This window comes from Typha angustifolia, chromosome 3 (assembly GCF_048772165.1).
Source record: "Typha angustifolia cultivar Huaian chromosome 3, ASM4877216v1, whole genome shotgun sequence".
Classification (NCBI taxonomy): domain Eukaryota; kingdom Viridiplantae; phylum Streptophyta; class Magnoliopsida; order Poales; family Typhaceae; genus Typha; species Typha angustifolia.
Window position 1 is genome coordinate 8,112,861 of NC_133241.1, and position 26,281 is coordinate 8,139,141.

The following is a 26,281-nucleotide window of genomic DNA, read 5'->3' on the forward strand; positions in this document are numbered from 1 at the left end:
TTGTAATCACGATATGAAAAAAGTTGCACACAAGGAGATTACGAAATTATTAATTACTAATGGTCATAATGCTTGGATCATTTAATTGTCTCTCCTAATGATATCATTATATCTCACAACAAAATTTTATGTATTTAATTCCATTTCAACTAAATTTTAGCCTTATTTTGTTTGACTATATAATACATTCATACTCTTTTGGGTGTTCAACTAAATGTTCGACGTCACCCATGATTTACAATGAGATTTGTGAGATAAATTATTCATTTGGACTCGGTATCAATTAAATGATTAATAGTTGATTTATTAGTGATTAGTTTCATACTATAAAATCGTCTCAATTTTGTTGACGTCTAGGAGACTCTAGCCCATGGGATCTCTACGTGGTCAACATGAAGATGACTTCAACTACAATTACCTCAGCGATGAGCAAACTAATTCCTGCAATCACATATATTTTCATTCTCAGGTTTCAAATAGATGGTTTCTTTCATAATTAATGTTCAAAATTACTTATTCATTTAATGCTGTATAACTTTGTGTCAATTTATCTATTTTGATCATATAATTTCATTCAAACATTACAATGATTTGTTCGTAGCTTGAATGAATAATTGTGAAATATCAAACTTTCAATCTATGATTTATTTTGAACTGTTCGACAATTTACTTAGAGAAAGTGCTAAATTGTTCAATTTTTTCGTTGACGTTTCAGATAAAATGCTGACTAAATTAGTAACTCAATAAAAAATTAAGACATCAAACAATTTGACATTTTTATCTTAAAGTAAAGCGTTGATGAATTCAACATTTCAGTCTAGGATTGACGACATGGATGATAAGCTGGTAAAATTAGAATATTTTTTTTTGTATTAAGTTTAAATTGTAGTACATTTTGATAAATAAAGTTCAAGTGAGTTAGTTTGGTCAAAAAAAACTCAATCAATCAAATGCACAGGCCCATGCACAGGAAAGGTTCATGCTCCGTGTTGATGCGTGGAACTCCCTGTCAAGTTCCATAAAGCACAGGTAATGAGCTAAGTGTTGTTAGTGGTATAAACTTACCTACTGATGAGTTGGACCAGTAGCAATATTTCTCATTAAACTTTTATAAGATGGGTGTAGTGTATGATAGTTGTGTCATGCATTCTTACATTTTATAGAAATGTATTGCTGGAATGAGTTTGAACTATCATTACAAATATATAAGAACTCTGTGTTTGTACCACAAATGCATTATTATGCTTGAACCAAGAGCAACGCAGCATAGTTGTTTGGAATGCATGGCATCGCGAATATTGCTAGGTAGATCATACAAGAAATAATGTGATGATTATTATTATTATTCTTATTGCTGACGGAATTGCCATACACTGATATTTTATTAAAATTCGAAGTCCTAAGTTCTAACACTTGCACAGTTTCGAATGACCATTGCCGGTCTCTTCTTTATTTACTTAAATTGTTTATTAAGTAATATTTCTATCTCCACCACTGCCTGCCACCTTCCTCACCGCATTAATTTAGCTCACCCGCTCGAACGCCGATCTTCGGCTTAACGCTCCGGAACCTCCTCACGTCCTCCACCGCTGCCTTCCGGAACATCCCCACGTCCGACGCTCCGATCACCATGTGGTACCCCCTCAGCTTGAGCTGCTCGGCGTCGTCGTGCGGCTTGCCGAAGCCCCCGAGATAGGGCCCACGGATGCCCTTCGCCGCCTGCCTGACGGCGAACACCCTCCTCTCCGTCTCCCTCACCACTTCCCTCACCTTGCGGTTCCCGGGGTCAAGCAGGTATCCCATGCTCGCGCTCAGGTCCAGCGGCCCCATTTGCACCACGTCGACGCCCTCGACGGCGGAGATCTCCTCGACCTGCGCCAACCCGGACGGCGTCTCCACCTGGCACATCACCAGCAAGTCCTCCTCGCACCTCGCGAGGTAGCCATCGTCAATGCCGTAGCCGGAGGCGCGGACGATGGAGTAGGCGTTGCCGCGAACACCACGCGGGGGGAAGCGGCAGTAGGAGACGGCGAGCTGGGCGGCGCGGGGCGACTCGATCCCAGGGAACATGAGGCCGTCGGGGCCGAGGTCGAGGGCCTTCTTCGCCCAGGTGGAGGTGGACTCCGGGAGGCGGATGACGACTGGGGTCTGGGTGGCGGCCAGGGCACGGAGGCAAGGGAGGGCATCGGAGATCCCCCCGGGGCCGTGCTCCATGTCGATGAGTACATAGTCGTAGCCGGCGAGGCCCGCGATCTCGGCAAAGGTCGGGGAGGAGCTCAGGAGGGAGAAGCCATATAGGGTCTCGCCGGCAGCGAGGCGGGACTTGAGTCTACGAGGGTTCAGACTCGAGCTCAGCTGCCCGGCTTCTTGAAACCGCGCGGCGGTCGCAGCAACGGGCTTGAGAGGGCGAAGAGAGGTTTTTATTTTGTTTTTGTGTGATAAGAGGAGAAATGAAGAGGGAGACTTAGAGGTAACAGTAGTTGTAGGAAAGAAGAGAAGGGAGTTGCTGTTGACGACGGCCATAGATCAACTCTCACTCTTCTTGTTCTTGCTAATGGAGAGGAGGCTGTTGAAGACATCCATCTTGTTCTGCAATCCTATTTATAACCACATTGGTAAGTCACATACGTACTCACGTTCCCTTCAATTGAAATCTCCACGTTGTTTCCCTAAATGGGATATCATAGTGCAGCAAGGCGGCTGGTCTTGTTTTGCATGAAAATCGTCAGAACCAAACGTTTTAAGGGTATCCCACTGATGGCGCCGTCTTGCTGTGGCTTCTCGCTCTTCCTTTCGTAATGACCTTCCAGTCTTCCACTTGCTTGCAGTCGTCGTTCGATGTTGACAATGTGACGAAAACAATAAAAAAGGTAAAGAAATCTAACTAAACGACTACAGTAGCTTCAAAATAGATCGACAGCCGTGAGTGACGTGCTCAGTGCGGGGGCTTGCTGATGTTTATCCACTTCCCATCAATCCCACCAATGTTGAATATTTGACGTCAGGATTCCAGAAGCAAAAAAAAAAGTTAAAAAACTTCGAATCGAACATAAATATAACGTTCTATTGTCTTACAACATTGTTAAGGAGCGTTTTTATATAGAATGAAGTCCATGGGACTCAAATTGCATTGAAATTTTGTTTAAAAAAAGTTTTGAAAATATATAAATTCGTATTCAGATTTTGGACATTAAATTATATTAATTGTTATATTGAGTATCGTTTTCTTTGTTTTCTATTGTTCTCACTCTCTTGAATCAGCAATGTTTCTTAACATTTTTATTAGAAAATCAACAAGATTGAGAAGGCTCTTTACTCAAATTCGCCGGCATTCGCTCATTACATGCTTCCTGCATCACCAAGTTAGGACATATGATAGTAAAACAAGAAGAGAGATCATTAATTTTCATTCCCTATTTTAATTTCTTCTTTTATGTATCCTCATATTTATTTTTGATAATTCTAGCTCATGTTCAAGTTGAATAGGGATTTTGGCAGTCTTCTATTTTGCTGCTTCTTGTTTCCTTCCTTTGCCTTGACGTGGATGATTCTTAATTTAATATTTATTATGAGATGCCGTTTCATACTTTTGTTAGATCTCTCTTATATCTCTATAAGTAGTGCACCTTCGCTCAGGTATCTCTACTATACTACTATACTACTACTCTACACATCATCATGACATCTTCTTCACTACCCTTATCATCACCTCCACCACCTTCAAGATCTGAAAAGATTAACTTTTACTTATGCTATGTTATTCTCGTTGTCAACCAGATGATGTACACTGGATTATATATTATATCCAAAGCTGCTTTTAACCGCGGCATGAGCACCATTGTGTTCATCGTCTATCGACAAGCTGCTGGATCTATCTTGTTGCTTCCATTTGCTATAGCTTTCAGAAGGTGATTACTGCCATCTTTAATTATTTTAACAGCTGCTATATCTTTAGTACTAATTTTATTTGCTAATGGTGTTAGGAAAACATTCATGAAACTCACATTCTCGGAACTGTGGAAGGTTTTCTCACTTGCACTCTTTGGGTATGTTATAAGGTCCCTTCTACCAACAAACTAATTAATTTGATGCACTTTCTCTAACTTCTTAATCGTTTTTCAGGATCACGTTAAATATAGAGTTCTCTTATGCCAGTCTGAAATACACTTCGGCAACACTGGCCTCAGCATTGACAAACTCAGTACCAGTCCTGACGTTCTGTTTCGCACTACTTTTCCGGTAAGCTATCTTTTCTATAGAATTCTTTTCTTAATAGATAATAACTTAATCATAAAGTAGATTTAAAGGAAACAAGCTCTCGTCGATATATAGAATAGATAATTAGGCTAACCATCCTAAAATGATAGACCACAATAAATTTAAACGGTCCATCAAATATCAAACTCTAGCCCCTAGGTGGGCTATCAAGATATATTACGTGAGAGGTGTTCATTCTACCCTCCATGACCCTCTCCCTTTTTATTTCTAAGTCGGCTTGTACACCTTTATACTTCAAATTGGGCAAAAGAAAGAATAACATTACTTTGACGCTTGTTTTTTTTTTTTTTTCTTCTTCTCTTTGCTTTATCTTTTGGTCTTCAAAAGCTGGGCTTCCAAAACGAAGCCACGGCTTAATTTTAATATCTGAAAGTTAAGCACCATGCGGGCTGTCTATTCAACTGATTTAGCCTGTGACAATTGATATAGGCTTGCTGTGGAAAACATAAGCAACTAACCTTGTATTTGGTGATTGATTTGCATATATATATGTATATGTACATGAAGAACAGAGAAGATCAAATTGAAGAGCTCTTCAGGGATAGCCAAAGCTACTGGGATTGCTGTCAGCATAGCAGGGATCTTTGTCATTGCATTATATGGGGGACCTTTGATAAAGCCTTTGAGCCATCATCATGTTCTTGGCCAGAGTAGCATCTCCACCACTCACTCTAACGCATGGCTCAAGGGCTCCCTGCTTATGACCTTATCTTGCATCTGTTGGTCATTGTGGCTTGTCGTACAGGTTGAGTGGATCTACAAAACTTCTTCTGACGTGTCCTTGTAATAATTTTTGCAGTTAGATCTTTTGAACTATTGTCTATTTTTATAATATTCTCTTAATATTTTGTGTGATACTTTGTCCCTCTTAACTATAGTTAGTTGTTAATTAGATTTTCTTTTCCAAATCAATATTCTACCTTATAAGAATAATTTTAATTTTATTTTAAATTAAAAAAAAAAAGAGACAAGTTAAGAATAAATTAATATTATCAGAGAAATTAGATAGTTGAGGAGGACAAGGTGTGATAAAATATAAATAAGAAAATCTATATAAAAAATTAGCTGTAGTTCAGGTTCTACTTGAAACTAACCCTAATTAATACTCAAACTTGTTCATCTGCGTGCAGAGTATATACCTAACAGAGTTTCCTTCCAAACTCCTTTTGACAACTCTGCAATGTACATTTAGTGCACTGCAGTCACTGTGTGCTGCATTGGTGCTTGAAAGAGATTTCGCCAAGTGGAAACTGGGATTTGACGTGGGATTAATTGCAGTCGTGTATTCTGTAAGCACATCAATTGCATGGATAAATAGTATGGATAAGTATATATATATCTCCTTGGATTAACCATTAATTTTTACGACTTCTTTTGTGCAGGGATTCGTCCAAGCTCTTACGTTTTACTTGCAGACTTGGTGCATCGAGAAGAAAGGCGCCGTGTTCTACGCATTGTCATTCCCATTGGCTTTGGTGTTTACCATTATAGCGGAGACTTTTTTCTTAGGGGAGGCAGTTCACTTAGGAAGGTAATAAAATTTAGAAAAATTTATGTTTTACTTCTATTATCATTCATATCTTTATAAGATTGATATTTAATATTTAAGAATACTTTTGAGAGATTAAAAACAATAATATGTATCTATTGAATGATAATCAAAGCAAAATGTAAGGTGTTTTTGATAAATTATCTTCAATATTATGTTTCGGCTAACTGGACTAATGCTTTTGAACATGCATGCAGTATCTTAGGTGGAATTTTTCTAACAGTTGGCCTTTACTCCGTTATGTGGGGTAAAAACAAAGACTACGTTAAAAGTCAACTGCCAGCAGAGAACCTGCAAGAATCAAGAGATGCATCTTTTGGGTGACAGTTTTGTGCGACAGAATTCATACTTGATTTAGGTAAAACAAATTCCTACGTCCGTCCAATAGACAATAGCTCAGAAGCATATCCAGTGCTGGTTTATGTTACCATTGATTCAGAACAGCTGCTCAGAATAACTGATTTAACTGTTTTGCAACTTCTTCAGATAATAATAATAATGCCAAATTAACAGGCAACAATATGTACTCAAGAAGAATTACATCAAACATAGATCATGAGAGATTGATACGATTCGACATAACCACAACTGTCTGTGCATCATTTATTCATATCTATATACCAACCCTATTTTTGCGCACTTCAATGTATGAATATAATCAAGTGTCCACTTGTAATAAACATGAAAAGATCTGTGATCACCAATGCTGCTAGAGAGATGATTGACAGGAGGATCACAATAAGTCGAAATGTACCAGCATTGGCCTAAATAAAGCTAAATTTGAAAAGAAGGAACAGATACAAGAATTTGAGCTGAGATGGTTCGATGCCTAATTTGAAAAAAAAGAGCTGATTTACAACGGAGCACATTATACCCAATACAATAACAGAGGTACCTTCAGTTGTGAGACAGTACAAACAAGAGGCTTAATCCTACAATACTTTCTGTTCAAGACGACAGCTTAGAATGTTCTGAAGCTTGCATTTGTACAATCTGTCAAAGTATCATCCATCATTGGTTTTCTTTACTTTAAGATCAACCTCTAATTCTTTGTACTTTACTTCTAATGCTAATCGTTCATTCCCAAGCTTTATACTTTCATTCTCCATCCTCATCTTCTGCAGTTCTCTGTCCTTTTTCTTACTGAATCGCAGCCACTTGAAACGACGTTTTTCTAGCTCCATTATCTGAACTTCAATTTGCAAGTGCCGCTCCTCAAGCTGAAGCAAATGAGAACTCACCAATTGCTTCTGCCTCAACATGGTATTAGATCCTTCTGGAAAAGCTTGGTTCATATCAACATTAATGCCCTGGGTATGAGACCTTCCCGTATAGTCCTGCAAACACGTCAAGTGGCCAAAACCTGCATCTTCATGGTCCCCTCCACACTTCAACCTTTTCGGGAAGCATGATCCTGCCCTATCACCGTGCAACACATGATGCTCTTCAGCATTATCTTCCTCGTCATCACTATCAGCACTTTGATCATCTTCATTTGTATCTTCATTTAGACCCCTCCTAGGGTCATGCTCATCTCTACTTCTAAGAGCCAACTGCAGTGAACGCTGAAGTGCTGGATCAGCTGGTAAATTCAACCGGTTACCATTATGGTATGAGCACATCTCCTCATAGAAAAGATGCTTCGAGCTCAAAATCTTCCTTACATCATCCTTTAACTTATCAGAAAGGTGTTCCATATGATCCATAAGTGCTGGATTCTCCACAACCTTACACGATGTGCCCCTACCAAGAATATCCGTAAGCCTCTTATATCTCTTATTGAGATCATTAAACTTGTCTTCGCATTGTTGAGGCGACACATAACAGCCCCTCTTAGCCATAACTTTTGATATCGACTTCCACTTCCCTTTCTTCTGCAATATCGCATGCTTCCTCCTCCCTCCACTGTTACAATCAGATGCAACATCCTCTCCTATATAAGAAACAGCAGTTATCAAAAGTCTAACCATTCCATCAGTCCACTTCATCCGCTGCCATGGGAAGCCCTTGTTCCCCTTTTCATTATGACTGTCGATGCCGTCCTCTGTGAGGCTCGGTTCATCTTCCTCACTCAAATAATTCTTTCCACGCTCTCCTTTGTTGTAGTCCACGAAAGGAACTGGTGGATGCTGATCGCATTCATGCATGTGATTCATCGACAATGGGAAAGTATCATGCATCGGTGGATGAACCATCGAGCCCTGGTGGTGCTGGGAATGGCTTACTTGCTGCTGGGGTTGGTGAAAGTGTGGGTGTGATGGATGGGGGAGATGCATGTGCATGGATCCTTGCAAGTCCAGGGCACCATATGAAGCCCCTGGGATCATGCTTCCAGTTGGTATATTTCCCTCCATCTGATGTCCCCGAACAAATTTAGGTACCAAAACTATCAATTACTTCTTCTTCCTCTTAAGATCTCACTATAGATATATTGACAAACTTTTTTTTTTTGACTAATCAGGCCACAGCCCCTGTTTCATTGAAACTTAATTAGCGGTGATCTTCCACCGAGATACACCACAAAATCAGAAACAAGAAAACCTGTTACAGCAAATGGACCATCCAGCCCTGCTAACAGCTGATATATTGACAAACTGCATTGGTTCAAGCCCTCTCAAATAATTCATTCAGCAATTTAAAGAAACTAAGTAAAGGTTTTGCATTTCTGAAGCTCCTACTGGTTCCCGACTACTCTTAGAACAGATCTTGAAGCTTAGATCAAATCCTACTCGGATATGGCATCACGGAAGAAAGAACCAGACGAAGATTCCAAATTTATGCAAAATGAGAGCAAAACTACCATACCACACAACAAGCACACTATGATCAAGCTCGGCAGCAAACATTCAAAAGAGATTTTCCTACTCCAACTGCAGATTTCTTCACAAAAATCTGAACCCACCTCCAAAACAGTAAACAAATTAAAGATGACTCCTACCCGAACGGGAAAATAAACTTATCTGGGCTGGAATCCGGAGTCAAACCTTCGCAATTAGAACGAAACCCAAGTGGGGATTTGGGGATTAAGGGCAAGAGTTTGGTGTAAGGTTGAGATCCGGGATCCCGCGTAACACTTCCAGTCTTCCAGTTTTGGCGTCCTTTAGCGGCCGAAAGAAAAAGGAGGGATTTTTATTTAGGGGCTGGAGGGATTCGGTTCAATGTATGAGATTGAGATGAGATGTTTGTTTGGACCCATTTTGCTGGCATAATTTTTGGGGCCACGCGACCAATCAGGTAAACAATTTGATGACGAACAAAAGCAAGTTTTTTTTGCCTGACTCCATATAAAGTTTTAAGGAAAGAGAAAAGATCTTAGAAAAATATTCCACATTGGAGGCCTATAAATATATTATTATATTGAATCACCTGACCTACTTTGTTACATCTCTCAGAGATAAATTCGATTATGTTGTAGAGGGAATTGTATAATAGGTATTGCCATCACACTATAAGAGAGCAGAAAAGAAGAAATATTATAAAGCTAGACACCCACAAGTCTTACACAAATGCCCAACTTGTAAGAACTAGAGGCTCCCAGCTAGAGCGTGATGTCATCTGTTCAATTATTTAAGAGGCAATAGCATCATCAACTAAGTCGGCATCATAATTTTTAACTAAAACTAAAGATTCGTAAGATCAACAACTAGCTGATTCTTTATAAAAGTAAGTTGGCAAATACTTAGCGAAGTTGCGAGATAACTTAATCCCTTAAAAATGTGTTTGCTGGCGATTCATTTCTACCTCTATAACAAAATTATCCAAACGGCTAGAATGCTTGATACCGTTGCAATCAGGATAGAGGTAATGTTCTCACTTATTGAGCTCTTAAATTGAACTCAACAGTACGAGCCTTGTGCTTAAAAAAATGAACACTTGAGCTATGTGGGCCTTATTTGATTTGTACTTGAATTAATGTAGGTTATACTAGTGATGCTAGATTGATTGAAGACGTGAAAAGGATCGATAAGGCCCACTAGAGTCCAATGGTTAGATGAAGAAGCAAGTTGATTAACGATTTGGCTTAAAAAAATATGGAGCCTAATAATGTGATTACTGATTTGACGCAATGACGACAGTTATCTGTCAATATTAGTGGGATTTTATGCACAGCAATTTCTTTAAAGAAATAGAAAGGAACATTTATTTACCTCCATAGTTGTAGAGCTTCTTTTGGCTCTTTGATGAGTGGGAATATGTGATAAAAAAAACCGAAAGAAAAGGAAAAATAAACAAATAAAGGTGAGGGCCCAAAATGAGCACCAAACCAGTACGAAAATCCGACTGGAAAGGGCAATTTGGGACTTGCAAGCTCTAGAAGAAATATATCTCACATCTTCTCAAAAAAATACAAGGATATCTTAGAGCTCGCCAGGTGAGATATAAGTTGCATCCTTTGACATCTCAACACACAGCTGTGCTTTTCGTTTACTCTTAAACAATTATTTACGCACGTCTTACACTATCGTTTTGTAGTGACTACCACGGTATGAGAGCCAGATGAGAGTACAAATAACGCAACTTTGCTGCCAAACGATAGCAAACTGTTACGGAAATGATTTATGTTCTCCATAACTGTGAGCAAGTACAACTACAGAGAGATGTTCCCCAAGATCTAAAAGATATTCCAAATTTAACAACACTGGATTTTACATCACAAAAAATATACAAGTAAAAGGCTGATGTGAGCACTGCTCAACCAAATGAACATCTTACACCACCCAAAGAATCGCCCAAAATTCACTGAATATACAGGACAACAAAACAACAGTTACAACTACACCATCAAAAGAAGCCAAAAGAAAAATAAAAATAGTAACAATAATAATAACAGAAGCATGAAGATGGCCAAACTCTTTTCTAGTCCCATCAAATCATCGGCGTCTTCGAGATATTGCTGGAGAACTAACAGAAGTCTGCTGCCTCCTGAAGCTTGGGGAGGAAACAGGACCCTGGATTGAAGAGTACACAGGTTTCGACACCACAGGTACAGAAGTTGGCTGAAGTGACGATTCCATGAAACATGCTATGTTCAAGCGAGTTCTTTCCAACTCCCCCTCAAGCAAATCGTTGCTATATTGCTGTGTAAGTGCCTGGAAAAATATCACTGATGATCAATTATAATGCACACATGCATCACAAGATCCAAGAAAAATGAAATAGCTTACATAAATAAAGTAATGTGTGCAACTCAGCATCAGCTATCGAAGAACTCTAGTGCACAACAGTACAAGCACACAATTATGAAGGAACCTTGGGCAGCAGAAAGATGCTATGGCCACATACATATATCAAAATCCTACAGCTAAATCTATAGGTTATCCACCAGCAAGCAACTTCGATTTTGATGAAGCAATCAAAAGCTGTCTATACATAATATAATGCTGGATGTCAACAACCACAACCATCCCATGGAAAACATAACATAGAAAAAGTCACAAAATTATAGGTTCTGACCCACTGGTCCCTATCAAGTAATACTACAGTAGTTTAATGAAAGAAGAAGTCACAAACCCTAGCCCCCTGGCTAGACTTGAGAGAAGAGTAAAAAAGAAGAAAATACTTTATTAATTGTCAAACTCAAGTAAAACAGTCTATGAATAGTCTCCCAATCAGATTAATCACTTGATAAAGAAAAGAAAACATATCAAAACAAGTCCTAACTCATAAAAATAATTGATATAGGTGAGCTCTTTAGCCACCAGGCGTTTGAATGCCAAGAAGGGGCATTCAAACATCTTGAAGAGTTTTACTCTCAGAAAAAACCATCGTGGGACTGTTGGAACGAGCAGGCGAAACATGGAGGCCGTTCGAACAGCCAGCTAGTTTCCTACGATAAGTGAACTAGAATGGAGTGGTTAGACCTCCATTTGTATCACAAAACATCCCAGACAACTAAAAGTTGGAAAAAGTTTGGTCCTCTCCTCCCTTTCAAGGAGCTTGCACTTTGAAATTTTGAATGATCAACCATCAAACCAGAATATAGAGCATTTGTAATCTTAAGGAACTTTCTAAATCTTTTAAGTGTTGTAGATAATAAAAATTGTTTAAGTGACTTCATGACTAGAAAAGATCTTACAAGCAAATCATCTGGTGAAATAGATGATCCTTGATGCCTATCATCTGTCATAGCATCTTCACTGCCACGAGTTGCTCGCCTACGGTGCCCTGGATTCTCAGCCAATTCTGTTGTACTCTCACAGGCCTTTTCTAACAAAAGTCCTTGCAAAGACTTCAAAGCTTCATGTGCATCGGCTGAGAAATATGTGTGCAAAACTGTTTCAAAATATTCAAGCTGCAAGGTGGACAAAAGATCAATCTCAAAACTGATTATTGGGCAAATCATCACTGAGTTTTATATCAAGCAAACAATCATAGTGAAAAGAGTATTGAGGGTGCACACCTCGAGCATAAGCTGACAGAAACCATTAGTGTCCAGCAATCTCAGATCCTTGGTTTTGTTTTCATGGAAAAGGCTAAGAAAAGTGTCAATCAGGCCTTCTACAAGAATTCCCATTGTCTTCTCCAGCAAAGGCTTAGCACCAGAGTAGACCTGCAACAAGAAAGTATCGTGCTTAGAGATGTTCAAACTGAGGTGATGATCAAGATTGTAACAGCTTCATGTGCCATTTTAGAGTCCTCAAATAAGTATTAGACTTGGTGCAAACATAAGAAAGAAGACAAGTCATGGAAAAGACATTGTTCACAAAGAAAAGAAAGCAAGAATTAGTAGACAGACTACCAAAATGAGATTAAACAACTGTGAGCTTCTAAACCCAATTATTTTGGTATTATCCACAGATTCCACACTGAAGTCAACAATGAACAATCACATAGAAATTATGAACATAAGTTTAAAAATCATTAGTCACAGATTACCAACCATTTTGAACTAAATCAAAAGGTGTAAATGACAAGCCAGAGATAAGTAACACGTCGTGCAGCATTACCCTCTTACAATACAATCAAGAAATTTCAGCTAGCGGAGAAAAGCAAGTGCAAAACCAAGAACAATTAAGAGTCAAAACCATGTAATATGACTCGACAATCAAGATTCAAGAGCATCCTGTCAGCAGAATAAGCAGCTCACTACTCTGGCCTAACAAACCTATTCTCAAATATGAACCACTTTGGAACTGTTGGAAATCTTGAAATCATATATATCAAAATAAGAGATTGTTAGAGCACATGAAGACCATTAACAAACCTCTGCGTGCACAGCTACTATAATGTGCAGTAAATCAATAGTTGCATCTCGGATACCCTACAAAAAAGAGCACCAATGTTATTACTGAAATGAAACAACTTTTCTTAAGCAAGTACCGGTTCATCAAAAAGCCATCTACCATATCCTTACAATCTTTCCTGTTTTTAAACTCTTTTACCTTCACTGCAGGTGCTCCTCCCCACTGGATCCCAGAATCCAGCAGATAGTTCAAAGCAGCGTTCCTTATCAAATTTGACTAGAAGCAGAGAACACTGTGTCAGCTAAGAGTACAGAAAGCCAATAACATTAAAATATTTGAAAAAGAATATATAATTTCCAATAAGAAAGTCATGGAAAAGCCCAAGGCACAACATTCAAAGAGTTCTATGCACAACATTGTAAATATAGTAACCACTAAGCAATTCTGCAACACCAATATTGTAGGCTCAATAAAAAACAGTATAGTTCTTGCAACATTATTCAAATCTCTAGCTTATAAAGGATATGAAACAGAAAACAAAGCAACAAAGTATTTTCAACTCTCAGACTCAGAGGATCATGCTTTGACCTCCCTAAAAGTCATGTACACACAGGTGCCCATCACAAAATTACAATTAGAGTGTCATGTGGAAATGCTTGTTTTCATTTGAGAAGTACTGTGACAACAAGACGTGAAATTTTTCGGTTGCACCTTCCACCTTTCAATGCATTTCTGAAAGCTACACAATGACATGCTGTTGAATAATTCATCCTTCAGTTACCAGATTCCAAATAAGAAGGTAACTGAAGAATTTTAGAATAGGGACCAACAAACAGATTATCATGTTGCAAGTAAATATAACTGCAGAATTATGAAGTTCAAAATTTCACTTAATTTTTGTTCTCCAAGACACTACAGCTTATATAAATAAGCAAATGTATGTATATTTCATAATGCAACAGTAACTTTAGTGGAACAATCTCTAAAATTTGATTCATACTTCATAGCATGGCGCAACAAGACCAAAGCATGTTCCCCCCCAAAAATAAAAAGATTAACATATTTGAACTTCACTATCATATATTTCATGGATGTTCATCTCTCATACCTTTGAGTAGGTGTATTGTTCAAGAACTTTCTCTTCTAGAGCTGAAAAAGATGTCACCAAGTCTCTTATATCAGACTTCTGTTCATCATTATCCCTGCAACAGGGAAAAGTGTAAAACAGAGAAATGATGAGGTGACATACTGGAAAGCAACATTGCAACAAGAGGAGTTTTGAATCAAAGGAAAATAGACCATTTGACAAAGTTGCAATAAGTAATTCAGTACAATATTTCTTTCTCCCTTAAAGCCCACGATATTCAATATATATGACCTGATTAGCCAGTCAAACTTTGAATGTTTTTGAGAAAACAATGTTCATTCTCCAATTTATAATATTATGCAAAAGGGTTCATTCCTCGACTCCTTGTCCCCCTCCCCTCCACACATTCCCTAAACTGAGCAGGCACATCTTCAAAACAGATGTGTCAGCTCATAGGGGAGTTTAGAAAAATTTACAGAATGAATGGCAACCTAATGTTTAAGGCTTTTAGCAAGGAAAAAATTTGAGAAGAATCAATAGTCACAGGAAATTTATGTTAATGAAAGACAAATATACATGTAGCATACCTGTACTGCAGCCATATATGCTTGTACTTGTCGTACAACCCATGTGAAAGCTCATTTTTGCAGAACCCAATGTTACTTAGAACGATTAATAACTTTTTATGTGAATCAACAGCAGAACCTCCTGGGAGAGAAGATAGCTCTCCATCAACACCATTTGTATATCCATTCTGTAAGCGGTTATTCTCTTTGTTTGATCTAGTCTGAGATAGACCACCTCCAAACCGCTCAAGATAACCTGATTCACTTGCACAGATTGAAAACAATGTTTATGATAATGATCACAAATCTTATGCAAGAGAACATAGTCAATCAGCTGTTAGATTACCATTCCAGCTTTACCTGCAAAGTCCAGGAAACAGTTGAGAAATGCAAGTCTAACTGATTCTTGAATTTCATGAAATTGTTCAGGAATATCAAACGACTTAGTCGCTTCACTCCTCAGATCCTGAATCATACTAAAACAAAGACAGAAGAACCTTAAATATAAGAAAGAAATTTAGAAGTCAAAGAATTAAGTGATGCGTTCTTTTTCTTCAGTCCAAAAGATGTATCAATCAGCACTCTTTCTGGAACATGTGTTATATTGACTTCTAATAAGAATAGTAGACTGGAAATAGTTTAAACTTTAAGTCAAAATTTCAAGCATAATTTTTATTTACAAATAGATTGAATAGATCATTCATTAACTATAATGAACTATATATCATTTAAAATAAAAAAATTAAAATTTAAAAGACAAGATAAACCGTTAAATGATCGGCACGTGCAAGTTGCAACACATATTCCTCAAATAGATATAATTTAATACTAAATCATCATACAGCCTAGACATGAAATATAGGATCCTTTCAGGGTAGTGATGTTACGAAGCTTTCTCTTGAAATTACGTAATGTTTTTAAATCATGAAGATGTGGAGTAAAACCAAGTTCCTATCATATACCAGTGTTAGGTGGTTCTTGTGGGAGATGATATAGTCAAGTTCATTGGACATATTACACAACTAACACCAAAGGTTGTCCTGCCTCCTTTTCTTTGTCAAGTTTACTGTTCCCTTTGAAAAATGACAACAGAACATGAGGAGGCATCCCTGAGCAAGATACTATAGTAGTGCAAGATATTAGCTTCAAAAGACAGGTGGCACTGCAACAATTTACGAATAGGTGACAAAATATAAAGGAGTTGGACATTTAATGAAGCCGAAATAAGAAAAGAAAAGATAGGTAGAATATGAAGCTAGGTAGAATATGAAGCCCCAGGAAAAGAAGCATGGACTTACAGATCAATCCGATCCATAGCTGAAATTGTCATTTCTCGAAATGCCAAGGGCAAGTAAGAAATTGCATATGGCGACTTGTTCCTCTCTAGAGTGGACAAAGTAATCCACATTTCATCTTTGGTTATTTCCTTCGTTGTTGCTCGCATCCATGAGCAAAGGCGTAGTATGTAAAACTTTGTCACTTCAAAGTGAAGGTTGCTCAAAGTTTTAACTGATAAAATCATAAAGTAAATTAAATATATAACAGAACTTGCTTTGTGCATCACTCAAGCTTTTATGAGATAGTAACAAGTACCAGCAGTTGGAGGAGCAGAATCTTTTCCTTCAAAAGCATGACATGCTTTAGCTATTTCTCTTATAGCATTACTCATGTATGGGCCAAGAATGTTCAGTTCTTCAAAATCACGAAATGTATTCTGGACCTGTCATTGGGGTAGAAACTTCAGCATCAATATCTTCCTAGGAATATTTAATATTAATATCTTCCCAGGAATTCAATGCTAAAGCAGTTTCAGAATAATAGTGTAGAACAGTTACTAGACTAGGAAGGGAGCATCTTAAAGTGGCGAGAAAAAAAACAAACACTTGCTTAAAATAGAAATGAAAAATAAAGAGGTTACATTGAGAACATCTAACAGTAAAGTGAGCTAATAAAAAAGTTCTTCCTATACCTTGACCTGGTATGCAGATATAGTACCATGAACCATATTTGCAACTTCTTCAAGAGAATGACTCGAGTATCTCACTTCACCAACTTTATCCTCATTCTTATTTGCAGAGGGTTTTGCATTTGTTTCAGAATCAAGGAGCACATTTCCAGTAGTGGCCTGCAAAAACTAGAAATTCTCAGAGATACTTAAAAAAGAGAGAAGTGACTTAAGATAGATTTATACCAGTAAGCAATTGAATTTGAATCTTCTTTTCACTTTTCAGTATATCAGACGCACTATACAGTTAAAGTTGTCCTACATTATGATTCACAAAGTTCTGTTATAGGTATGTCACTGAATATGGTCCTTTTCTCCATACATGAACACAAATTAATTAAGCAGGTGATATTTGAAGAGCGCATTAGTCAATATCCTTTCGTAACTAGCATAACACAGAATGATGGAATGAGCATCAGAACTTTTAAAAGCCCTTGGGTTCTATCGAGTAAAAATTGTGAACCGGAGGAATTAAGGAGCACAACAAATTTGGTCATGGACTGTGGTGATTTCACTGCCAAAAATTTATTCCTTGAGAACTCTCTGAATTTGGCCTCCCTCTTTGATATCTTCTAGAGAGAATTTAAGCCTTATGAAAAACCTTCCACCTTCCACAAGGATTCAGCACTAAACTGATTGGAAAGAATAAATTGTAGAAACATACGAGAAGTTGCCATGTCAATTCACAAAAGGAAAAGAAAAAGGCTTGGTCCATTCTCATCCAAACAATAGGCTGAGATATTGTTAATTAGTAAAAAATGACAAGAATAGAAGAGAAATTGGATTGACACATATGGGATTGCATATGGTAGATTCAAATAGCAGGTTAAGTTGCCTTTGGGTATAAGGGGAGTAATGAAAGATCTCTTCTACTGTAGGACCACAAAAAATATTGACAGATCTCTATTTGGCAAGAAGCTTAAAAGATGCTAGATCTGAATGATATTCCATATCCCTCCAATATATTTCTAGTTCCTTTAAACAATATGTACAGGTTTCAAATTTGCAAGTAATATCAACGTCAGGAATTCTCACAAATGCAAAATTTAATAGAATAGATGTTGCTTTCCAAATAAACCTATAGAAAATGCATACTGATGATATCAGAATATGAAAATAAAATGACCTAGGTGATTTTTTGTTTTATCCATTTGTGGCATCCATCTCATAGTCATAAGGAACATTCAGAGCCATTTCAATAAAATGGAAAAAAGAAAAAACAATCAAATGATGCCAACAATAAAGTTCTATAAAAAATTTCTCAAAAGAGGATGAATAGATGACCTACTTCATCTTGAAGAAGTACTAGATATTAATCATCTAATCCTCAAATACATTTGTAATTGCTCCGTGTAAATTAATCAATTAATAAGATTAAGCTTCCAATTGTGCATCTCAACATTTACATTGATGAAACTAAACTATCCCAGCTTGCCAATTAAAAGCAGGAGGAAGAAGGAAAAGGTCATCCAGTATTAGTCAGCAGGTTGTGGTTTTCACAATTACTTTCCCCCAAACCAATTCACAAAAGCAACATATCACTTTCGCTAATTCTGGAAAAGTCATACCTTTGCAAACTTTCCACTGAACACTGATAAAGCTAATCTCCAGAATGCTGGTATATACTGGATAAGTACAGCTGTTAACCTGCGTATATAGCTTCCTCTTAATGCATCCACTTCCTCAACCATGAAATTTTCAGGTTGTGAATCCACTTCAAGAACTTCACCTAAGGACGAATCAACTTCTAACTGGATAAAATACAAAGCACACTCAGCATGTCAACATATTGTAATGGCGTAGCAGAAAGAACAATAGAAACCACCTTACTTTTGCTTATTATATAAATTTAATGTGCAAAAGTGAAATATTTTCCATCATTATGTAAATGTTAATCAATCATGCATTTTCATGCTTAGACTAACAATTCACAAACCTCTTTTCTTCCTTTAGTAGTAATCACCATATTGATTTAACAATATCTTTGAAAAGAATAATAAATCACTACACAGTACTCTTACTGGCCAAATCGACATATCAAACATTTGTAGTTGCGACAATTAACTCACTAGAATGTTGACACCACAATGCTAAAGCATTTACCGATCTATTTGAATCTTTCTGGAGTTGCCTCCATCTTGCATCAGACTGCACTTTCTCTCTGATCTGGTTTTGCAGCACTTCCATCCGTGCCTCATGATCCAAGGTGCACTTTTCAAACAAACCTCGAATCCTGCGATTCTGATGAAAATATGAAGATATAATACCTTTGCACTCTAAATCAATGTTACCTTGGGATACATGCAATTTGAGCAGTTCTTGGAAACATACCTGGATATTGAGATAACGCCAAACAGGATCTGAATCAGGCTCCAACTCTAATAGCAGCCTAACAATGTTCTCAAGCTGAAAGAAGCACAAGATACTAGTTAAATGTATGCTTTTATAAAAACCTCAACATGTAGATCATGAGAGGATGAGGGGTAAAGAATAAGCAAGCATGAAATATAGTGAAAAGGACATAGATACTTGGATTAGTTGTTAAAACAATTCCTTTCACAATACCCTGATCAAGAAAACACACGAAAAACTAAGACAAGATAATGACTGTTGTTTGTCTATGCTACAATAATAAGATGGAAAAGATTAATTAATGTCAGATTACCCTAGAAATTGTAGCATATCCTTAACTCGAGGAAGCACTATGGAGCCATGACATAGCAGTGGGCAAGCCTAGTATACGACTGTTTTAATTGTTAACTAGCCAAAACTCCATTGTGTTGTTTCCTCCATAAACATTTGATAAGACTCTAGCCATTTTGATATCCCCTATGCTTTTGACCAACGATGGCCGTGCCATAGGCACGGAACGTGCCGACAACCGGCCGGCAAGACACATGCTGCAGCACTTGCCATCCACACCGTAAGAGAATGAGAGAAAAAGATAAGAGACTACTCACATTTGCCGTCGTCGTCGTTGCCACTCGCACCCCAGTCTGGTGTCCTAGCCCAAGGGAGGGAGGAAGATACACACACACACACACAGAGGGTGGCTAGGGCACCCGACAAGGGTACGAGCTCAAGCGACGATAAGCTCGATGATGAAGTCAATGGCGAGGGGCAAAGCTATTAAGAAAAGTCGCAAAAATATTTCTTCCCAATTACCTGATCTTTGTTTGGCAAACAAACGGACATAAAAGATCTGAAACTGATTCCACATTAAATTGAGAGAGGGACATATAAAAAGGTCAAAAAAAGAAAAGTAAGAATTAGACAAAATGAGAAAATGGCCATAATTAATCATCTTTTTTACGTACAAAAATTTCTCATTCTGAAAGATTGCATCCTTTTTCTAGTGATAGGTAATACATAGATTAGACCAAATCCTTGGCTCTAAGGAATGCAACTCAGATTTTTAAAGCTAGTGTTTATATGGCATCATTGCATCTTGAGACTTGACTTTTATTAAATGAGCATAAATTAAACGGCCTCATGGTCTCATTTCATGTTGAATATATTGCTCTTATGAAAGTAGAATGGAAGAATTAACTTACATCCGCTAAGTCAAGCTGTGGATCCTCCATTGATTTATAAAGCATGCCCCTAAACTCCTGCATCACTTTTTCCACCTCCTCAAGAACGCGTTTCAATATTCCCACCTACAAGTGGTTTGACACAATGTGGTTAAACTGAGTACATATTGGAACAAGATTTTTGGATAATGAGCACACTTGTTCCAATCAGAATGCAAGAATGCTGTAAAGCATAAGATCAAAAATTTACTAATGAAAAACTAAAATCAATGGAAGGTTATATGATCAAATATTGACTTCAGCTATTACTCCACAACATTGTACATCATTTCCTGAATTCCAAAAGGAATGAAATAAACAAATCACACCTGAAGAAGAGAAACCCAAATACAAAAATTACATCATGCTTGAGAGGATAGATCTTTTTGAAATACAAAAGGCTTCATTCTTGAGTTTCGACAAAATCTGGCAGTATTTTTAGATCTTTTGTTAGTAAATATATTTTCTAAACAGACATTATCAAGATCTAAATATCTAATACTTTGAAATGTTGTAATCAGTATAACCTTGCTATAGACCCAGTTTTTTGTCATGCTTATTGATGATGACAACAAAGCATCATGCATTCCTAACTAAACTTTTGTAGTTTTTTCCATCCTCTTAACAGCAAAATGTAAGTACTAGAACGATGTTATGACTATCCCTTCCTCCCACTTATGCCTAAGAGGAATACAATACCACAAGAAATCAGGCAAATTTAGTACTTCAGCCAAGAAACAGATAAATTGAGCAAAGATTAAAAAAGAAGGAGCTGGAAAAGATACAGATCTTAGTATATTCTATTATCATATATCGTGTGTGGCTAAGTCAGACCTTCATTAGAAGAGACTCAAACGCTTCCAGAATTAGATTTTACTGTATGTGAATCGTAATTTTAAGTTTATGTGCATAACCATTGGCCTTAAATATCAATTACATTGAAATGTCAGACACAAAATTCCAAAAGCTATCAAATTACCATGCAAGACCTCAACAAGCATAGTACTGTAGCTAGAACTAAAATATTCAAAGAAAATATTAACATACATGAGACGGAAGAACAATTGACTTTGCTTTTCGGTATTCTCTAACAGCTAGATCATATTCGCCTTTGCTGATATTTCCACGAATTGCACTTGGCAGATTGAATAATGTTCGAAACCTTTGAAGCATTCCTTGAACTGATCTGATCTTCTCAGCTTGAATCTGATTCATCAAGTTTAATACACTCAAGCAGCCATAAATGAACTACAAACTTCAGGTATACAAAGAGCTAAACATTAGGTCCTCAACCTGCCGCTCAAACAGAGGTTGAAAGGCGCGGTTTGCCACAGCACTGATTTTTTCTGTGACATCATGCAAGTGAGCAGTCCCTGCACCTTCAGGATCTTCCTCTATTTGCCTCAACTTCGACTCAATATCTGCAGACAGCATCACTAATTATATGTGCAGTCAAGAAACATAGAAACAGAAGGCACGAAAATATATCCAGCAAACATATAAATTCCTATCAGCTATTAGATACCATCAATCGTGGTTTTGCAAGAGACAAAGCAATCAAAATTCTCTTTCACTAGCTGCTTTTTCTGCTGAGTCCTTCCCTTTAGATCAGCTTTCAAGGTAAGGGCGCCTGATTCTAAGTCTGCAGCACTAGTCTCTTGGTGGACACGTGAAAGAAAAACCTTGGGATCAAAATCCGCGGAAGAATACATTACTTTTTCTGCAAAAGTATATATAAGAACCTATGTTAATCTAGACAACAGCACAAGAGTGAAATTGAATAACTAAAAGTAAAACAGCCCATAAATAAATAATATAACATTTTCTGTTAAAAGAAAGACTATCAGATCACAATGCGTATCTTCTGCTTATTGCGAGGTCTCTAATCATATTAGCATATTTAATACCTAATTACAAGTAATATTGAGATAAAGTTACAAAATGTCATTTCAAAACCTCCAAGTAAATAGAATGATATCCTGGAAGAGAAATGACAACAAAAACTCAGAAATCATAAAGAAATTGATTTTCTCTTGGTAAAAGATGGGAAAAAAGACAAATGAGGAGTTTAAAACTGAAGGCATCCTACACCTCCATTAAAATCCGTTTGTAGCCAAAACATCCAAAAGAATTTCATGTTAAGGACTTGTTTGGTTGTTGACTTGTTTGATTGTTGCATAAGAGAGGAATATTTGCAAATTAGCCCTCCCTTATTCCCTAATTGTAGCTAAATGCACCTTTATATGTTTCTCTCTAAAACAGAGATAAAGGTCGGTCAATGGCGGTTTGTTCAATGAAACCATCATGCTGAATGATAACAACAAATCTCAGTTTTAGAAACTACAAGAAAGAAAGCATATAATACTGATCAAATATACCTCGAGTACTGGGATCCAGGATATCAGATTTTTCTCGTGTAATTGGAGAGCTCACTGAAGCTTCAGTAATTAGTCTCAAGGATTTGTTATCTATTACCCTGCTAGAAAATGAGATTATTAAAACAAAGAAAGGAGAGTAGTTGAATCATTCAATTTTTAACACAAACTATGTGATATATTCATCACAAACAACTTTACATCAATGATGACAACTGCCTCTGAAGGAAGAAAATATGTTATCCCACCTTCTATTGTCAAAAAAAATATGGTATAGAACTCAAACAGAAGGTCAGAGCATCAAAATAATTCCAGTTCAAAACATATATTTGTGGATTAACCTCTTTGCCACTGGACAAAATGGGATAAATGCAATACAAATCAGAACTACAAGAGTTGAATATTCAAATAGAGGGAAAAAATATGCAGCTGCCAACAAAAGAAAAAGGCAATTGGACAAGAAAAGCAATATTGGGCAAGAGAAACTATATCCCAAACAAATTTTAGAGAAAGCATTAATGACAAGATCCATGTATATGACAGGTAAAAAGAAAGAGGTTAACAGTTCTAGATTATTACCCTAGCCCTAGTGGATCTAATACTTCCACTCCCCTTGGTAAGGATTGTAGATTGGTCAGCCCCTTTCGACCCAGAGCTGCCGCTTTTTGCTCAAGGACTTGAGCATCAGGTGCTGCCTTTGTCTCGCGCATTTCTCGAACTCTACGAGCAAGCTGGATGGGAATGGGATACAGAAATAGATCATTTATACTGAAGTAAGCTCCACCAAAATAGCACAACAAATGTCCCACAATTATGTATGAAAATTCATTCTCTTAAAAAGCTCCTAGATAAATGACGAAATAGCTAGATAGTAAGAAATTTATTTATAAATAATTTTTAAAAAAACACAGAAAGAGGACCAGAGAAGTAATAGAAGTGATTTCTTGTATGTAACAAAGGTTCATACTTGTGAATACATGCTATAGAATCTAGACAACTATAGTTCGGAAGACAATGAAATAGAAATGAAGTTGACAAAAATCTACCTACTTGGAATAGTTTAAAAAACTAGAAAAATTGTGGCTAAAAACGAAACAAATTACCATGACGAATAAGGAATTACCTCTGCTTCGTCAACCTTCTTCCAGCTCCCCGGCTCATCCCCGTCCCATCCAAGATCACCATCATCCCTCGACGACCTCCGATCCCCTTTTCGGGCCCGATTAATCTGCGGAGGCCCGAGATCCTTGGACGAATCCTCATCCCCGGATGAAATGCTCAACAATTCGACCTCAGAGTCGTCGTCGTCCTCTACGCTACCCCTAATCGGATTCCTCTTATTGGTGGGAGCGAGATTGGACCTGGGATTAGGGTTAGGGTTACGCTGGTTCTTGGTCACGAAGGGCGGAGGAGGAGGGGGTTGCACGAGGTTGACGACCGGCCTCGAGGCCTTCGGTTGCTTCTGATAGCTGAGATCGCGTTCAGCTTGCTCCCTTAAAGCGATCTGGAGGAGCTCGTCCTCGTCGCTATCGCTCGCCATGATCTCTTATTCCGTCTTCTTCTTCCTCCGCTATCAACCTTGGGGTGTCTTAGTCTCAGATCTGGAGATGGATTTCGATAAATGAGGGAGGAGAGGAGATGGAAGGCGAGGGGTCCAGAACTCCGCTTTATATCTCGGTTGGGTTATTTCGCCCCGGCCTTGCGGTCAGTGCAGTTAGATGACCGGTCTCACCAACAACATAAAATGAACGGAGTCATAGATCACCTATCCGTACCGTACTTACCGTCACCTCCATAATGCTAATGCGGATGGCAGCCGTAAATGATAAGCGTGTAATTTTCTGCTGTGAAAATTTTGTTTCTCTTCAATTATTACTAGAGTTACCAGAACTGGACCGCATCTGATTAGGGATTGAGTCACTCAGTCATTCAATCAGTTTCATCCGATTAGAGATTGAGTCGCCAGTAGGTTAATAACCTGGTTCGATCACTGAGTCATCTTTTCATGGACTTGCTATTTATGTAGAATATTTATAGTTCTAAATAATTTGAAAAATTAAATTATATATATATATATATATCTACAGAAGCAATACGATTGCAATTTTATTCCATTATTTGGCTGTTTTTTTAACTAATATATAGGTTTGATTACATCAATTATTTGCATGATTTTACTGGTTGATGAACCGTTACAATTCTTATTAGCTCACTTGCATTTCAAGTTCGATAACAAAATCGATCGGGCTTAGTGGGCAATTCACTCGTCCGACCATCTAATTAGGTCTGAGTTTGAACATAAAAATCTTAATAGGCAAGATCTTTGAGATTCTTGCACTAACAAACTGGCCCTTGTGGTGCCTAAGATCTTCAATTTAGTATCTAATGAGGTATCTTGGTGGGTTAGTCTTATGCGTCTAAAATATGGTCTTATGCATATGTGAAAAAGAAATATGTGCTCAAAGAAAGTGTTGTAATTCTCTTTCGAAGCAAATTGATTTAGCTCACAATAAATTCTGGATAACAGCAAGACAAAATTGAACTAAATTAACTCAGTTAACCAAGTCGAATAGGCTCGATTCCGACTAATCTGCATAAGCAACAACTAATCCACCTAAGCAAATACTCATCCACCTAAGTAATAACTAAGCCACATAAGCAATGACTCATAAGCAAATACATCAAACATGGGGTCTGGTCTGCATAGCAACTAATAAGCAAATAAATTAAAGAGTAAATAGATAACCAACCGTGAAAAAATATAAATGCTCTTAACCACCTCTAAGCACCGAACTCAATGGGATTGAGTTCAGTTCACCCTCATGACTAGGTTATAACAGAAAGCTTCTCCATATTTAAGCCTATTATGAGGGAACCTTAGTTGTTCTCCATTCCACTTGCATGAAAGCCCTTTTACTTAAACATACAGATTGCGATTGGGGTCAAATATGTACCCAAACTTATTAACTATGCTCGGTGAATCATAAGTAGATTGGTCTTTAGTTTGGCGAGATTTCCTCCTATTTGATTTGTATCATTTCATTGTTGCAACATCCCTTATCCAGATCGATTGATTTGGAGACCAAATGGGAGAAAAATCTGGCAAAAATTATCATACGAGTTCCTTTATCAATCTAGTTAGAATCCCTCTTCAATCCATGTGAACTATATAGTTTTGTGGACTCTCAAGGTAGTGTTATGTATAAAGATGTGCATATGGAAAATCATATAGGGTTGTCTCTCTACTTGGTATTGTCTTTGTTCTATCAAGTTGATATACGATTTTTACTATCATTCCTGCATTGGTAAGATAGATAATAAAGTATCATATATTTCTTATTTGTATTTATGTTAGTCAATTTTGAGATTTGAGTGTGACCACTTTGAACATTTATATTTTATTTTTTGAGGACCGGCTTTATTGGAGGCTGGTTGATGGCTGATGCATCGTGACATTCAAATGCTGCTATTTTTATTTGCGTCTTTCTTACTAACACATTCTGACAACTTGGAAAGACTTACAATTGGCACTCTATCAGAAATAAAATGTAAGCGATCATTATTATCTTCAAGCACGCTATTTTTATAACCCACTCTGGATGTGCCTTTCTTTCCATTTCAGCCCAACATTGAATGATTTTGAATTTCACCTTTACAGATTAAAA

The 26,281-nt window shown here is 37.4% G+C and overlaps 4 protein-coding genes across 4 annotated transcripts; 1 reads left to right on the forward strand and 3 right to left on the reverse strand.

Annotated features, from left to right (window-relative positions):
• Positions 1 to 1,313: 1,313 nt before the first annotated feature.
• Positions 1,314 to 2,572, reverse strand: LOC140780208 (uncharacterized). The gene has a single exon (XM_073125616.1). The coding sequence runs from the start codon at positions 2,521 to 2,523 to the stop codon at positions 1,519 to 1,521; it is 1,005 nt and encodes a 334-aa protein (XP_072981717.1). The 5' UTR covers positions 2,524 to 2,572; the 3' UTR covers positions 1,314 to 1,518.
• Positions 2,573 to 3,675: 1,103 nt separating this feature from the next.
• On the forward strand, positions 3,676 to 6,347 carry LOC140780207 (WAT1-related protein At5g64700-like). The gene is made up of 7 exons (XM_073125615.1): positions 3,676 to 3,908; positions 3,984 to 4,046; positions 4,123 to 4,239; positions 4,786 to 5,023; positions 5,409 to 5,567; positions 5,661 to 5,809; positions 6,025 to 6,347. The coding sequence occupies exons 1-7, from the start codon at positions 3,679 to 3,681 to the stop codon at positions 6,149 to 6,151; spliced, it is 1,083 nt and encodes a 360-aa protein (XP_072981716.1). The 5' UTR covers positions 3,676 to 3,678; the 3' UTR covers positions 6,152 to 6,347.
• A 151-nt stretch (positions 6,348 to 6,498) lies between these two features.
• Positions 6,499 to 8,181, reverse strand: LOC140780206 (uncharacterized). The gene has a single exon (XM_073125614.1). The coding sequence runs from the start codon at positions 8,179 to 8,181 to the stop codon at positions 6,832 to 6,834; it is 1,350 nt and encodes a 449-aa protein (XP_072981715.1). The 3' UTR covers positions 6,499 to 6,831.
• Positions 8,182 to 10,361: 2,180 nt separating this feature from the next.
• On the reverse strand, positions 10,362 to 24,311 carry LOC140779939 (exocyst complex component SEC5B-like). Its single transcript, XM_073125287.1, has 21 exons — positions 23,740 to 24,311; positions 23,196 to 23,347; positions 22,620 to 22,717; positions 21,767 to 21,961; positions 21,535 to 21,662; positions 21,289 to 21,447; positions 20,224 to 20,328; positions 19,001 to 19,075; positions 18,773 to 18,910; positions 18,238 to 18,420; positions 16,634 to 16,789; positions 16,258 to 16,384; positions 15,963 to 16,173; positions 15,025 to 15,140; positions 14,686 to 14,920; positions 14,120 to 14,213; positions 13,210 to 13,287; positions 13,032 to 13,088; positions 12,228 to 12,377; positions 11,904 to 12,119; positions 10,362 to 10,917 (listed from the first exon to the last, which is right to left on the reverse strand). Exons 1-21 carry the CDS (start codon positions 24,154 to 24,156, stop codon positions 10,699 to 10,701), a joined length of 3,309 nt encoding a protein of 1,102 aa, XP_072981388.1. The 5' UTR covers positions 24,157 to 24,311; the 3' UTR covers positions 10,362 to 10,698.
• Positions 24,312 to 26,281: the final 1,970 nt, after the last annotated feature.